Genomic DNA, 15758 nt, shown 5'->3' on the forward strand with positions numbered 1-15758 from the left:
ACCTGTGCGGAGCCTCACCTCCGTCTCCCCGAGGACTTGCTTTCCGGGGTTCCTGAGTCCAAAGAAAAAGAAAACGATCAGACACACACACGGAAAAAAGTCCCTCTCGCACCTCCGTCTCCGAGGCTGGGTGAAGGGACCTCTTTGATCACTGAGTCCAAACACATTCGTCGCAAAGGCATCTCTCCCTCCCACATATGTTCTCACTCTCACATGACTCCCTCCCGCCCGAATAGGACTCTGACCAAGACAAGACCCAGGAGGCATCCATGGTGACTTTGGAATGGCCTCCTTGAGAGACGGGTTTGAGAGACTCGCCTTGGGTGCTTCGCGATGCGGTGTGCTTGGACCAAGGAAGACAGGATTGCGCCAGGTGTGCACGAGAACAGAGGCTAGATTTCACGCCTGGGCACACGTATCGGAAGATCAAAAGCAACGTATGCCTTCCTCTTGAAGGTTTGAATCTCCGCATTGACATCAAGGGATGCGATTTGGCAATTGAAATTCACACGCAAAAAAGAGTTGCCCCGCCACTGGACGGGAAGCTTCACAAGGTCGGCAGGGCCCAACCCGTCTTCTTTTCTGTTTGGCCTTCGTGCCCCATTTCTAACTACTTTCCAAACCATGCCAAATGAGTACGTTTGCACTAAATAGGAACAAATCCATTCACGAGGCTTGAATTGCCCATCGCCCAAGCCCCGAGGTTTCCCTACCTTTTCCCTCCCGACCCCTCACTCCTCAGGGTCTGTTTGCTTTGGAACTGGAGAAATGGTGTATTTCCTCAGTGGCTGTTCACAAGATTCCTATGAAAATCCCACAATCCTTGCCCTAGTGCCTAAAGCCATAGCCCTCCCCATTTGAGGACCACATTGGTAAAGGAAACCCACCTGAAAGCGAGCTGTGCTCCTCGTTCCGTCCGTAGACTGTAGAAAGGTGGGTGCAGGACCAACTGCCCAGGCCGTGGGGCAGCTTCCCAGGGGCCTGCGGAAGGGGGAGTGTGGGAGGGTCCTTTGCGGTCAGGCTTTTATAGGGTTTCCAGGTCACGTGACCTTGTGAGGGGGATCTCAGTCGATCCGTCTAATCTACCCACCCCCGGTCGAAGCAAGTCCTGAGGCCATGACCTCTCCTCTGTCGCTTAGCCTTTGCAGGCATTGGAAAATTTCGGGCACGCAGGTGCCTAATTTGAAGACTCTCTCTTCTCTGTAAGAAGAGGAAACGTTTGTGCCCATTCCCGTTTCTCTGCGCGCTTTGCCGTTTTGTTATTGTGGTAGAGTTTGCCTTAGAGGATTTGACTCTTTCAAGACCGGGAGGCCTAGAGTTTCACGGCATTGAGTCCATGCACGTTGCTGTGCGAACGTCCCTGTCCTCCATCTCCCCAGCTTTGCATTCTCGCCACCTGGAAGGCGTTATCCAGGAAACCCTACCCCTTCCTTCCTCCCTCCCTGCACATCCTCCCTCCCCCATTCTCCTTTGGATCTCTGTGAGTTGGATGACTCTAGGAATTCACAGCCAAGACCTCCTTCTGCATCTGTCCTTCCGGCACTGGCTTCCGTCATGCGGGTTCCTGTGAGTCAAATCACTGTATTGCTAGCATTGCCGTGGATCACCTGGGGCGTCCTTTCTGAGTCACCTCGGTCAGTGGTGAATATTGGCCTTCTGTGCCCCATTGCTCATCCTCCAGGGGTCAGTCTCTGTAGAGGGTTAGGCAGGTGTCTGTGTTTTGATTCGGACCAGGGGACAGTTAGGAATGGAAATCCCCAATGATCTCTCCCGGGCCACTTCTCCCGGCTGCCAAGATACCATCTCCCGCTCCAAAGCAGGTCACCCAGGATGGCTCCCACTCAGCGGAGGGGAGGGTCTCCATCGGATCCTCTTGTGGGCACCCTGGGGATTTCCCACAGTTTGTGATTTGCATCCCTTTGCAGCTGTGTGGACTTTTCAACTGGCATTTCAGTAATAATTTATGAAAGTGCTCCAAGGACCTGGGTCCGGGGCCCTGTAGCCATGGCGTAGTGGTCCCATCCTGGTGCCCTTCCCCACGGGCAGCAGGGTCCCTGCCAAATCTCCCGCAGTAGCCTGGGGAATCCAGGTGGCCTCCTTGCATTCCAAGGAATGTGTGGTGCCCCATGACCCTCCACTGGCCTTTAGTGTCCTTCGGGCCCTCCTTCCATTAAACCAGGCTGGCACCTGATCTTCTCATGACAACTCTCCCAAGCCCCAAGAACTTGGATCCTTTCTAAGAAAAAAAAGATACTACCCCGTCCCTATCCCTGTCACACCTGTACCTCTACAATGTTCCATAGACTGCTTCTGCTCCTCTTGTTTCCGTGATTCAGTTTTCCATTGTGTCCTCGTCTTTAGGAGAAGGCCCCCTGGGATTTATCACGGCATGGAAGCATGCCCCGTTCATTAGAAGAGAAAGCACTTTGCTCCTTCTTGACAGATGCGTGATGCGTTAAGGAGCACTTCTTTCCATTTCTATGCCTTTCAAGGAGAGGCATTTATAGTTTTGCAGAAAACTCCACAAGGGTTTTCCTAGATTGAATATAGACCTCTATTGACTTTGGGACGCAGGGCTCCTGTCAGCAATGCCTCTTCTAAGTGGTGTTTTTTAAGGAAATTCGACACGAATGGTACGTCTTTTGTTAGTTGGATTTAGTAGTTCGCTGACGTTGTTGAAAGAGGCTGTCCATCCAGAGAGTTGCTCTAGGATGTTGCTCGGATGTGCCATGTAGACAACAGTATCACCGGCCAACACCAACTCTTTGGGGTTTTCTAGGCAATAGTGTCTCGGGCCACCACTTCTCCTGCATCCGGGCCCTCGCAGAGGGTACAGCGCAGTGTGGAGCAAAAATAGACAGCGTGGGCTCCTTCTTTGCTTCCCTGTGTTTAGAAGCATGCCGTTGATCTGAAAGTGTGGTGTTTGGTCTGAGAATGTCCAGTGTTTCATCCGTCTGTAATTCATGCAGAGGTTCCGTCCTTTCTTTGCCCTCCTCCTAGGTTGAGAGTTATTTTCAGGACGATAATGGTTCGGATTCGCCTCCCTCTGTCTTTTCTCATCCTTGTTCCCCTTGGGATTCACCAAGAGTTGTCCTGGTTCTCTCCAGCATCGTTCTGGCTTCTACTGGTTAGTCTTCATCCTGCACAGTGAACAGAGCTGCTCTCTGTCTTAAGACCGTCTGCTTGCCTGAGGGTGAGGGTTGAAGTTCCCCATGAGATAGACACAGGTATTGCAGGTCCCAGACTCTGGTTCTGTGGAGAAGAACCTTTGGTTCTGATGGCATATGGGAAAGATGTCTTGTCCCCCTTGGCGGCAGATATCATCTCTGGCTGCGAGCAGGGAACTGGGAAGCATGTCCTTGGCTGCTTGAGTCTCTGGGCCAATCTAGACAGACCTCAGAGGCCCAGGGGTGGCTTGCCAGGGACAGAAATGCCAGTGCGAGTGTCCTTACCCAGCTGGAATCAGGAAAAACTGTGGAGTGCCAATCCAAACACTTTGGATTGCGAGAAATGAGGAGCACTGCGGTTTTGGGTTTGTCAGACTCCCTAATGGGGCAGGCTTGTGGCCGGGAGACAAGGGCCAAGGGAAGCAGCTCTGACAGGGGCCCAGGAAGACGGGAACCGTTTCAGAAGGTACGTCAGCGCGCTGCATGGCATCTTCACCTTTCCCTTCTCTTCCATGACCTTGCGCCCTCAACCAGAGGCTGCTGTGCTCCTGAGGCACAGACTCCTGCATAATGAGGGAAGCCCCTCTCAAAGGGTGGCCAACAGAGGAGACAGAGGCTGTCATTTGCTGTTCCTAAGGAAATCATGATTTCAGAGCTATGTGACTTTTCTCTATCTCAGTCAGAGCTTTCGCTCAATTCGACACTGGGGATAGCAGGTGACTTAGCTGATATCTGTGCCCACCCCTCCAGTGGTTCTCAAAAGTGGCCGCCCATTGGAATCACCCAGAGAGCTTTGAAGACGCCAGGGCCCAGGAAACAAGAAAGACACCCTCAGTGGGGATAACGTGGAGTAGGATTCAGGCATGCATGTTTAGTCAGACTCTCCGCCTGAGTCCAGTGTGGATCTAAGGGACGAATCTACCAAAGACCCGCTTGGGCACTCTGTCACCATGCGTGTATTGATGCGGTGGGGCTGGGTGTGTCAGAGAGCCTGTACTGACTGGGAAGCATGGAAGACACCAAGCTTCCCTTGACTCAGTGAACTCAACTGGGATCAGGCCGTCCGCTTTTCCAAACCATCGACACGCTTAGCAAAGAAAATGGCAGGCACAGGGTCATATTTGAGAGAAGTTTATTAGGATTGAAAGAACATTTGAAAACACAACTTACACAGGACATTTGGCCACGAAAATGAACAAAGCCATGAGAATAGTCCCCATCAGAATTGGCACCGAAATCAACCCACAGAGTCAAGGCATCTCATCCCAGGACAGGGAACAGTTTAAAGTCTGCAAAGCACGGCTTTGAAATCGTTTCCCATTTTCCCCAAATTCCAAAATTAGTGGAGAAAGAGACTCAATTGCTAGTTTCCCATTCTCCTCTAGTTCAAAGTCAGCCCGCGATTGGACTCCATGAGATCCAATGGATTTCAATTGAAAGGAACTTCTCATTCCAGTGTGAGAAGTCCCCTGGGGAAGGCGCCTTCTACTACCATAAGGAAAGCAGGCAGCGTTGGCCTGCGTGTCCCCAAGGATCATGTGGGTTTGCAGAATCTGTGCAGCCAGCAGCTCTGGGGAGTGGCTGCTTCCCGAGCAATAGGCTGCTCCCTGGGACTCGTCCTCCTGACTCAACAGTCCCCTCCAGGTCTGCTGGGGCCAGAGGACAAGGCTTCATGGCCATGAGGTGTCTCCCTCCCAAACGCTCTCTTCAGAGGAAGAGGAAACCTGAAGGTCCTCGTAGAGGACACTCGGTGGGACCAGGGAACGCTGTCCCTCAGACTTCTGTAAGATGGGAGGGCTTTCCACAGGACGGCTTGTCTTCTCAGCAGGATGGAAGGAGGGAGCTGTCAGGAACCTGGAGCTCCACCAGCCCTTGTCTGATCTTGTGAAGAGCATTCTGAGGGGCTGGCCTGGAACGTGGTGCAGTGGTGGACGATGGGGCACCGTGCAGGGCTGCACAGCGCTCAGGGGAGGCGTGTTGTGGCCAGGCTGGAGGCCACTGCCTTGCAGGTCGCGAGGAGCCTTCCTGGCGACTTGGGGTGCCTCGTCCGCTGAACATGGGGGAGGCTGGAGAGTCTGGACAAGACCCTGATGTGGTCTCTGAGGGCTCCTCTGGGGGCTCTGGCAGCGACCGAGTCTCGGTTTCTTTGGGAGGTTCTGGCCAGTGTGAATGGGGAGCCGAGGACCTCTCTTGCCTGCTGCCTGGATGCTGATTTTGCAGTGCCGGTCCCAAAGATGGGCAGCAGGCTGTTGGCAGGGATGCGACTGGACATCCAGAGACCGGGCTTGTGCCTGGGTGTCGGGGGTGTGGCCCAGGCCTTGCGTCTTGCAGGCGGCCTGGGGTTCTTCCGGGGACAACCAACTGGGCGTCTCGTCTCTTAGCTGGACCATGACGGTAGGGTCCTGGGCCCAATGTGGGGACGCTCGGGGAGGGCTTGGAGGGACAGAAACTTCCCTTCCACGCTCAAGTCCTCGAGGGGAGAAGAGGCTCACTCCAGGACTTTGGATGGCAGATCCTGCACAGCCAGTGGACGTCCTGTCGGGTGTCCTCACAGGCAGCCTCCACAGGAGCTCGAGGCCCGGCTCGGTTTCCCTCTTGGTTGTGTGGACCGGCAGTGGCCTGTTTGCATGCTGGAAGACAACACAACACACAGAGACCACATATGAGAACTGGCTCCCCTCCAAAGACAAAGTCAAAGCAACCAAAGAGAAAGGCCAGAAGAAAGCCAAGCACTTATCCCGTTCAACCGAACAGGACAAGCTGTACAAGTGATCCGTTGCAACGGGATGAGGGACTCAGCCTCAGTGGTGCCCAGTAGAGAATGAAGGACAATATTCCCTTGCTACGGGTTGACGTCAGAGAGGAAACGAGAAAGCTTCCTCATCGCCAACGTCTCCACCTGAGGAAGCGGACAGGAGCTCTTTCACACACTGTTGTGGGGAACGGACAGAGAGCTAAGGCTGTGGGGGAGGCAGTTGGGTGACTGAGGTGTTTGCAGGCCCCATTTGGGGGTGTGTGCCAGCATTGGAAGATGCCTCTTCTTCCATCACGGGTTCCACCCCGGGGAAGCTTCTGATGAAAGTCCCTGCACATCCCCCACGGCAGAGGGTTGAGAGACTTGCAAGGAATGGTGTCCAACCAGAGAAAGCAAGAGCAGGGACATCTGAAGAGCATGCTGACTGATCCCCTTGGCGGGCACGGGAGGGAACAAGTCCCTCTCCCAGCAGGGGCTGGAGGCAGATTGGGGCTCCCCAGAAGAGCGCAAGAGGGGGCACCTGGGGACACTCACCCTCACGTAGTCACAGGACTCTGTCCCTTCCTTCCAGCTCGGCTGCTGCCTCCCTTGGGGTCTCCTGGGAAACCTCTGCACCAGAGCCTTCCTCCGCTGCTCGTCTTGCCTGCACAAGAAAGCACGTGAGCTGGGAGCAAGTTCCTTTTCCCATCCCGAGTTGGGCCAGACCTTGAGGCGGCCCAGACCGCCTCCATGTGGTATATGGAGACGGGGAGGGAAGCCCTGGGCCTTTGTCCCACCCCCGATTCGTCCCCCTACCCCAGACAGCTTTTCTGGAGGAGTCCTTTCCGTTAGAGCCCGTTGCTCTTCTGTGGCTCTTGGGCGAAATTCCCAAATGTTCCCCACCCCCCTTAGGGACCGAGCCGGAGGAGAACCAGCTGCTGAGTGTGGACCCTGGAGGAGAGGGAGCTCCTTTCCCTTTCTCTCCATGTCGCTCTGCTTGTCTGGAGTGGCCGGTGTGCCCGGGGTGCAGGCGGAGGGACACGTGTGTCTGCTTAGATTTCAGCCCAAAGCTTGCTTCCAAGCTCCCAGGGTGCTCACCTTTGTCTTTGCTCCCTCTCTCTCTCCGCCTGGCTGGAGGGCCGCGGGATGGGCGGGACCTGCTGAGGCCGTGGTTCCAGGTTCTCCTTCAGCTTTCTGGAGCCCAAGGGCTGGGGGGCAAGGGCCCCGTGCCAACGCTTCATGGGGCACCTCAGGCTTCTCGCGTGGTGCCCAAAGGCTCCGCAGTCTTTGCACTTCACCTGCGGGGGCAGAAGGACATGGTCACCGAGGCAAGAGAAATCACAGGCCGCTTTCAAAGCGGGCTTTGTCAGCACACATTTCGAGAGGAGGCTATTGGCTTGGGACAGGGGACTTGACCTATGGCAGTGGGCGTCAGGACGGGGAAGAGGGTGTGGTGCCTCCCAGAGCCTAGGGTCGGGAGGGACACGGCAGGGAGGACTGGAGGTCTCAGGGTGAGGACGAGGAGCCCGATGGAAAGACTGAGACCAACACCCAGCTGGACGTGACAGCAAATAGGAAGCGAGCTTGTTCCTCCAAGTCTCTGAATGGACCCGTGGGCTTGGTTTGGAGGACCCAAGACAGCGGGGCCTTGCCCGCGGAAGGACAACAGACTTATGGAGACACAATGGTCCCTGTCAGACCCTGCCCCTGGAGTCCAGGCCATGCCCGCTTCCCCACAGACCCAAGCCCCCACTTACCCTGGGATCCTCCTCCTCTGCCGGGGGAACCCTCGGCCCCGCTGCTCCCTTGGGTTGCTTCTTCCGTTTCTGGGCCTTGAGCAGGCTGGAAGGCCAGTGCCGTGTGGAAGGATCCGCCATCTGCCCCACCTGTGCGGAGCCTCACCTCCGTCTCCCCGAGGACTTGCTTTCCGGGGTTCCTGAGTCCAAAGAAAAAGAAAACGATCAGACACACACACGGAAAAAAGTCCCTCTCGCACCTCCGTCTCCGAGGCTGGGTGAAGGGACCTCTTTGATCACTGAGTCCAAACACATTCGTCGCAAAGGCATCTCTCCCTCCCACATATGTTCTCACTCTCACATGACTCCCTCCCGCCCGAATAGGACTCTGACCAAGACAAGACCCAGGAGGCATCCATGGTGACTTTGGAATGGCCTCCTTGAGAGACGGGTTTGAGAGACTCGCCTTGGGTGCTTCGCGATGCGGTGTGCTTGGACCAAGGAAGACAGGATTGCGCCAGGTGTGCACGAGAACAGAGGCTAGATTTCACGCCTGGGCACACGTATCGGAAGATCAAAAGCAACGTATGCCTTCCTCTTGAAGGTTTGAATCTCCGCATTGACATCAAGGGATGCGATTTGGCAATTGAAATTCACACGCAAAAAAGAGTTGCCCCGCCACTGGACGGGAAGCTTCACAAGGTCGGCAGGGCCCAACCCGTCTTCTTTTCTGTTTGGCCTTCGTGCCCCATTTCTAACTACTTTCCAAACCATGCCAAATGAGTACGTTTGCACTAAATAGGAACAAATCCATTCACGAGGCTTGAATTGCCCATCGCCCAAGCCCCGAGGTTTCCCTACCTTTTCCCTCCCGACCCCTCACTCCTCAGGGTCTGTTTGCTTTGGAACTGGAGAAATGGTGTATTTCCTCAGTGGCTGTTCACAAGATTCCTATGAAAATCCCACAATCCTTGCCCTAGTGCCTAAAGCCATAGCCCTCCCCATTTGAGGACCACATTGGTAAAGGAAACCCACCTGAAAGCGAGCTGTGCTCCTCGTTCCGTCCGTAGACTGTAGAAAGGTGGGTGCAGGACCAACTGCCCAGGCCGTGGGGCAGCTTCCCAGGGGCCTGCGGAAGGGGGAGTGTGGGAGGGTCCTTTGCGGTCAGGCTTTTATAGGGTTTCCAGGTCACGTGACCTTGTGAGGGGGATCTCAGTCGATCCGTCTAATCTACCCACCCCCGGTCGAAGCAAGTCCTGAGGCCATGACCTCTCCTCTGTCGCTTAGCCTTTGCAGGCATTGGAAAATTTCGGGCACGCAGGTGCCTAATTTGAAGACTCTCTCTTCTCTGTAAGAAGAGGAAACGTTTGTGCCCATTCCCGTTTCTCTGCGCGCTTTGCCGTTTTGTTATTGTGGTAGAGTTTGCCTTAGAGGATTTGACTCTTTCAAGACCGGGAGGCCTAGAGTTTCACGGCACTCAGTCCATGCACGTTGCTGTGCGAACGTCCCTGTCCTCCATCTCCCCAGCTTTGCATTCTCGCCACCTGGAAGGCGTTATCCAGGAAACCCTACCCCTTCCTTCCTCCCTCCCTGCACATCCTCCCTCCCCCATTCTCCTTTGGATCTCTGTGAGTTGGATGACTCTAGGAATTCACAGCCAAGACCTCCTTCTGCATCTGTCCTTCCGGCACTGGCTTCCGTCATGCGGGTTCCTGTGAGTCAAATCACTGTATTGCTAGCATTGCCGTGGATCACCTGGGGCGTCCTTTCTGAGTCACCTCGGTCAGTGGTGAATATTGGCCTTCTGTGCCCCATTGCTCATCCTCCAGGGGTCAGTCTCTGTAGAGGGTTAGGCAGGTGTCTGTGTTTTGATTCGGACCAGGGGACAGTTAGGAATGGAAATCCCCAATGATCTCTCCCGGGCCACTTCTCCCGGCTGCCAAGATACCATCTCCCGCTCCAAAGCAGGTCACCCAGGATGGCTCCCACTCAGCGGAGGGGAGGGTCTCCATCGGATCCTCTTGTGGGCACCCTGGGGATTTCCCACAGTTTGTGATTTGCATCCCTTTGCAGCTGTGTGGACTTTTCAACTGGCATTTCAGTAATAATTTATGAAAGTGCTCCAAGGACCTGGGTCCGGGGCCCTGTAGCCATGGCGTAGTGGTCCCATCCTGGTGCCCTTCCCCACGGGCAGCAGGGTCCCTGCCAAATCTCCCGCAGTAGCCTGGGGAATCCAGGTGGCCTCCTTGCATTCCAAGGAATGTGTGGTGCCCCATGACCCTCCACTGGCCTTTAGTGTCCTTCGGGCCCTCCTTCCATTAAACCAGGCTGGCACCTGATCTTCTCATGACAACTCTCCCAAGCCCCAAGAACTTGGATCCTTTCTAAGAAAAAAAAGATACTACCCCGTCCCTATCCCTGTCACACCTGTACCTCTACAATGTTCCATAGACTGCTTCTGCTCCTCTTGTTTCCGTGATTCAGTTTTCCATTGTGTCCTCGTCTTTAGGAGAAGGCCCCCTGGGATTTATCACGGCATGGAAGCATGCCCCGTTCATTAGAAGAGAAAGCACTTTGCTCCTTCTTGAAAGATGCGTGATGCGTTAAGGAGCACTTCTTTCCATTTCTATGCCTTTCAAGGAGAGGCATTTATAGTTTTGCAGAAAACTCCACAAGGGTTTTCCTAGATTGAATATAGACCTCTATTGACTTTGGGACGCAGGGCTCCTGTCAGCAATGCCTCTTCTAAGTGGTGTTTTTTAAGGAAATTCGACACGAATGGTACGTCTTTTGTTAGTTGGATTTAGTAGTTCGCTGACGTTGTTGAAAGAGGCTGTCCATCCAGAGAGTTGCTCTAGGATGTTGCTCGGATGTGCCATGTAGACAACAGTATCACCGGCCAACACCAACTCTTTGGGGTTTTCTAGGCAATAGTGTCTCGGGCCACCACTTCTCCTGCATCCGGGCCCTCGCAGAGGGTACAGCGCAGTGTGGAGCAAAAATAGACAGCGTGGGCTCCTTCTTTGCTTCCCTGTGTTTAGAAGCATGCCGTTGATCTGAAAGTGTGGTGTTTGGTCTGAGAATGTCCAGTGTTTCATCCGTCTGTAATTCATGCAGAGGTTCCGTCCTTTCTTTGCCCTCCTCCTAGGTTGAGAGTTATTTTCAGGACGATAATGGTTCGGATTCGCCTCCCTCTGTCTTTTCTCATCCTTGTTCCCCTTGGGATTCACCAAGAGTTGTCCTGGTTCTCTCCAGCATCGTTCTGGCTTCTACTGGTTAGTCTTCATCCTGCACAGTGAACAGAGCTGCTCTCTGTCTTAAGACCGTCTGCTTGCCTGAGGGTGAGGGTTGAAGTTCCCCATGAGATAGACACAGGTATTGCAGGTCCCAGACTCTGGTTCTGTGGAGAAGAACCTTTGGTTCTGATGGCATATGGGAAAGATGTCTTGTCCCCCTTGGCGGCAGATATCATCTCTGGCTGCGAGCAGGGAACTGGGAAGCATGTCCTTGGCTGCTTGAGTCTCTGGGCCAATCTAGACAGACCTCAGAGGCCCAGGGGTGGCTTGCCAGGGACAGAAATGCCAGTGCGAGTGTCCTTACCCAGCTGGAATCAGGAAAAACTGTGGAGTGCCAATCCAAACACTTTGGATTGCGAGAAATGAGGAGCACTGCGGTTTTGGGTTTGTCAGACTCCCTAATGGGGCAGGCTTGTGGCCGGGAGACAAGGGCCAAGGGAAGCAGCTCTGACAGGGGCCCAGGAAGACGGGAACCGTTTCAGAAGGTACGTCAGCGCGCTGCATGGCATCTTCACCTTTCCCTTCTCTTCCATGACCTTGCGCCCTCAACCAGAGGCTGCTGTGCTCCTGAGGCACAGACTCCTGCATAATGAGGGAAGCCCCTCTCAAAGGGTGGCCAACAGAGGAGACAGAGGCTGTCATTTGCTGTTCCTAAGGAAATCATGATTTCAGAGCTATGTGACTTTTCTCTATCTCAGTCAGAGCTTTCGCTCAATTCGACACTGGGGATAGCAGGTGACTTAGCTGATATCTGTGCCCACCCCTCCAGTGGTTCTCAAAAGTGGCCGCCCATTGGAATCACCCAGAGAGCTTTGAAGACGCCAGGGCCCAGGAAACAAGAAAGACACCCTCAGTGGGGATAACGTGGAGTAGGATTCAGGCATGCATGTTTAGTCAGACTCTCCGCCTGAGTCCAGTGTGGATCTAAGGGACGAATCTACCAAAGACCCGCTTGGGCACTCTGTCACCATGCGTGTATTGATGCGGTGGGGCTGGGTGTGTCAGAGAGCCTGTACTGACTGGGAAGCATGGAAGACACCAAGCTTCCCTTGACTCAGTGAACTCAACTGGGATCAGGCCGTCCGCTTTTCCAAACCATCGACACGCTTAGCAAAGAAAATGGCAGGCACAGGGTCATATTTGAGAGAAGTTTATTAGGATTGAAAGAACATTTGAAAACACAACTTACACAGGACATTTGGCCACGAAAATGAACAAAGCCATGAGAATAGTCCCCATCAGAATTGGCACCGAAATCAACCCACAGAGTCAAGGCATCTCATCCCAGGACAGGGAACAGTTTAAAGTCTGCAAAGCACGGCTTTGAAATCGTTTCCCATTTTCCCCAAATTCCAAAATTAGTGGAGAAAGAGACTCAATTGCTAGTTTCCCATTCTCCTCTAGTTCAAAGTCAGCCCGCGATTGGACTCCATGAGATCCAATGGATTTCAATTGAAAGGAACTTCTCATTCCAGTGTGAGAAGTCCCCTGGGGAAGGCGCCTTCTACTACCATAAGGAAAGCAGGCAGCGTTGGCCTGCGTGTCCCCAAGGATCATGTGGGTTTGCAGAATCTGTGCAGCCAGCAGCTCTGGGGAGTGGCTGCTTCCCGAGCAATAGGCTGCTCCCTGGGACTCGTCCTCCTGACTCAACAGTCCCCTCCAGGTCTGCTGGGGCCAGAGGACAAGGCTTCATGGCCATGAGGTGTCTCCCTCCCAAACGCTCTCTTCAGAGGAAGAGGAAACCTGAAGGTCCTCGTAGAGGACACTCGGTGGGACCAGGGAACGCTGTCCCTCAGACTTCTGTAAGATGGGAGGGCTTTCCACAGGACGGCTTGTCTTCTCAGCAGGATGGAAGGAGGGAGCTGTCAGGAACCTGGAGCTCCACCAGCCCTTGTCTGATCTTGTGAAGAGCATTCTGAGGGGCTGGCCTGGAACGTGGTGCAGTGGTGGACGATGGGGCACCGTGCAGGGCTGCACAGCGCTCAGGGGAGGCGTGTTGTGGCCAGGCTGGAGGCCACTGCCTTGCAGGTCGCGAGGAGCCTTCCTGGCGACTTGGGGTGCCTCGTCCGCTGAACATGGGGGAGGCTGGAGAGTCTGGACAAGACCCTGATGTGGTCTCTGAGGGCTCCTCTGGGGGCTCTGGCAGCGACCGAGTCTCGGTTTCTTTGGGAGGTTCTGGCCAGTGTGAATGGGGAGCCGAGGACCTCTCTTGCCTGCTGCCTGGATGCTGATTTTGCAGTGCCGGTCCCAAAGATGGGCAGCAGGCTGTTGGCAGGGATGCGACTGGACATCCAGAGACCGGGCTTGTGCCTGGGTGTCGGGGGTGTGGCCCAGGCCTTGCGTCTTGCAGGCGGCCTGGGGTTCTTCCGGGGACAACCAACTGGGCGTCTCGTCTCTTAGCTGGACCATGACGGTAGGGTCCTGGGCCCAATGTGGGGACGCTCGGGGAGGGCTTGGAGGGACAGAAACTTCCCTTCCACGCTCAAGTCCTCGAGGGGAGAAGAGGCTCACTCCAGGACTTTGGATGGCAGATCCTGCACAGCCAGTGGACGTCCTGTCGGGTGTCCTCACAGGCAGCCTCCACAGGAGCTCGAGGCCCGGCTCGGTTTCCCTCTTGGTTGTGTGGACCGGCAGTGGCCTGTTTGCATGCTGGAAGACAACACAACACACAGAGACCACATATGAGAACTGGCTCCCCTCCAAAGACAAAGTCAAAGCAACCAAAGAGAAAGGCCAGAAGAAAGCCAAGCACTTATCCCGTTCAACCGAACAGGACAAGCTGTACAAGTGATCCGTTGCAACGGGATGAGGGACTCAGCCTCAGTGGTGCCCAGTAGAGAATGAAGGACAATATTCCCTTGCTACGGGTTGACGTCAGAGAGGAAACGAGAAAGCTTCCTCATCGCCAACGTCTCCACCTGAGGAAGCGGACAGGAGCTCTTTCACACACTGTTGTGGGGAACGGACAGAGAGCTAAGGCTGTGGGGGAGGCAGTTGGGTGACTGAGGTGTTTGCAGGCCCCATTTGGGGGTGTGTGCCAGCATTGGAAGATGCCTCTTCTTCCATCACGGGTTCCACCCCGGGGAAGCTTCTGATGAAAGTCCCTGCACATCCCCCACGGCAGAGGGTTGAGAGACTTGCAAGGAATGGTGTCCAACCAGAGAAAGCAAGAGCAGGGACATCTGAAGAGCATGCTGACTGATCCCCTTGGCGGGCACGGGAGGGAACAAGTCCCTCTCCCAGCAGGGGCTGGAGGCAGATTGGGGCTCCCCAGAAGAGCGCAAGAGGGGGCACCTGGGGACACTCACCCTCACGTAGTCACAGGACTCTGTCCCTTCCTTCCAGCTCGGCTGCTGCCTCCCTTGGGGTCTCCTGGGAAACCTCTGCACCAGAGCCTTCCTCCGCTGCTCGTCTTGCCTGCACAAGAAAGCACGTGAGCTGGGAGCAAGTTCCTTTTCCCATCCCGAGTTGGGCCAGACCTTGAGGCGGCCCAGACCGCCTCCATGTGGTATATGGAGACGGGGAGGGAAGCCCTGGGCCTTTGTCCCACCCCCGATTCGTCCCCCTACCCCAGACAGCTTTTCTGGAGGAGTCCTTTCCGTTAGAGCCCGTTGCTCTTCTGTGGCTCTTGGGCGAAATTCCCAAATGTTCCCCACCCCCCTTAGGGACCGAGCCGGAGGAGAACCAGCTGCTGAGTGTGGACCCTGGAGGAGAGGGAGCTCCTTTCCCTTTCTCTCCATGTCGCTCTGCTTGTCTGGAGTGGCCGGTGTGCCCGGGGTGCAGGCGGAGGGACACGTGTGTCTGCTTAGATTTCAGCCCAAAGCTTGCTTCCAAGCTCCCAGGGTGCTCACCTTTGTCTTTGCTCCCTCTCTCTCTCCGCCTGGCTGGAGGGCCGCGGGATGGGCGGGACCTGCTGAGGCCGTGGTTCCAGGTTCTCCTTCAGCTTTCTGGAGCCCAAGGGCTGGGGGGCAAGGGCCCCGTGCCAACGCTTCATGGGGCACCTCAGGCTTCTCGCGTGGTGCCCAAAGGCTCCGCAGTCTTTGCACTTCACCTGCGGGGGCAGAAGGACATGGTCACCGAGGCAAGAGAAATCACAGGCCGCTTTCAAAGCGGGCTTTGTCAGCACACATTTCGAGAGGAGGCTATTGGCTTGGGACAGGGGACTTGACCTATGGCAGTGGGCGTCAGGACGGGGAAGAGGGTGTGGTGCCTCCCAGAGCCTAGGGTCGGGAGGGACACGGCAGGGAGGACTGGAGGTCTCAGGGTGAGGACGAGGAGCCCGATGGAAAGACTGAGACCAACACCCAGCTGGACGTGACAGCAAATAGGAAGCGAGCTTGTTCCTCCAAGTCTCTGAATGGACCCGTGGGCTTGGTTTGGAGGACCCAAGACAGCGGGGCCTTGCCCGCGGAAGGACAACAGACTTATGGAGACACAATGGTCCCTGTCAGACCCTGCCCCTGGAGTCCAGGCCATGCCCGCTTCCCCACAGACCCAAGCCCCCACTTACCCTGGGATCCTCCTCCTCTGCCGGGGGAACCCTCGGCCCCGCTGCTCCCTTGGGTTGCTTCTTCCGTTTCTGGGCCTTGAGCAGGCTGGAAGGCCAGTGCCGTGTGGAAGGATCCGCCATCTGCCCCACCTGTGCGGAGCCTCACCTCCGTCTCCCCGAGGACTTGCTTTCCGGGGTTCCTGAGTCCAAAGAAAAAGAAAACGATCAGACACACACACGGAAAAAAGTCCCTCTCGCACCTCCGTCTCCGAGGCTGGGTGAAGGGACCTCTTTGATCACTGAGTCCAAACACATTCGTCGCAAAGGCATCTCTCC

At 55.4% G+C, this 15758-nt stretch overlaps 2 protein-coding genes across 2 annotated transcripts in view; both read right to left on the bottom strand.

Moving 5' to 3' along the window:
- Positions 1-14: 14 nt before the first annotated feature.
- Positions 15-7778, bottom strand: LOC123278408 (putative protein FAM90A9). The gene is made up of 6 exons (XM_070499970.1): positions 7659-7778; positions 7000-7199; positions 6457-6565; positions 4892-5797; positions 888-981; positions 15-52 (listed from the first exon to the last, which is right to left on the bottom strand). Exons 1-6 carry the CDS (start codon positions 7776-7778, stop codon positions 15-17), a joined length of 1467 nt encoding a protein of 488 aa, XP_070356071.1.
- Positions 7779-13794: 6016 nt separating this feature from the next.
- Positions 13795-15758, bottom strand: part of LOC106823816 (zinc finger protein 705A-like) — a 45978-nt gene continuing 44014 nt past the window's right edge. Inside the window, exons 7-10 of the mRNA XM_070499971.1 lie at positions 15444-15528; positions 14785-14984; positions 14242-14350; positions 13795-13851 (exon numbers count right to left, since the gene is read on the bottom strand). Coding sequence (XP_070356072.1) covers positions 13795-13851; positions 14242-14350; positions 14785-14984; positions 15444-15528 — 451 coding nt within the window. The remainder of the gene's footprint in view (positions 13852-14241; positions 14351-14784; positions 14985-15443; positions 15529-15758) is intronic.

Source organism: Equus asinus, chromosome 27 (genome assembly GCF_041296235.1).
Source record: "Equus asinus isolate D_3611 breed Donkey chromosome 27, EquAss-T2T_v2, whole genome shotgun sequence".
In the NCBI taxonomy this organism is placed as follows: Eukaryota; Metazoa; Chordata; class Mammalia; order Perissodactyla; family Equidae; genus Equus; species Equus asinus.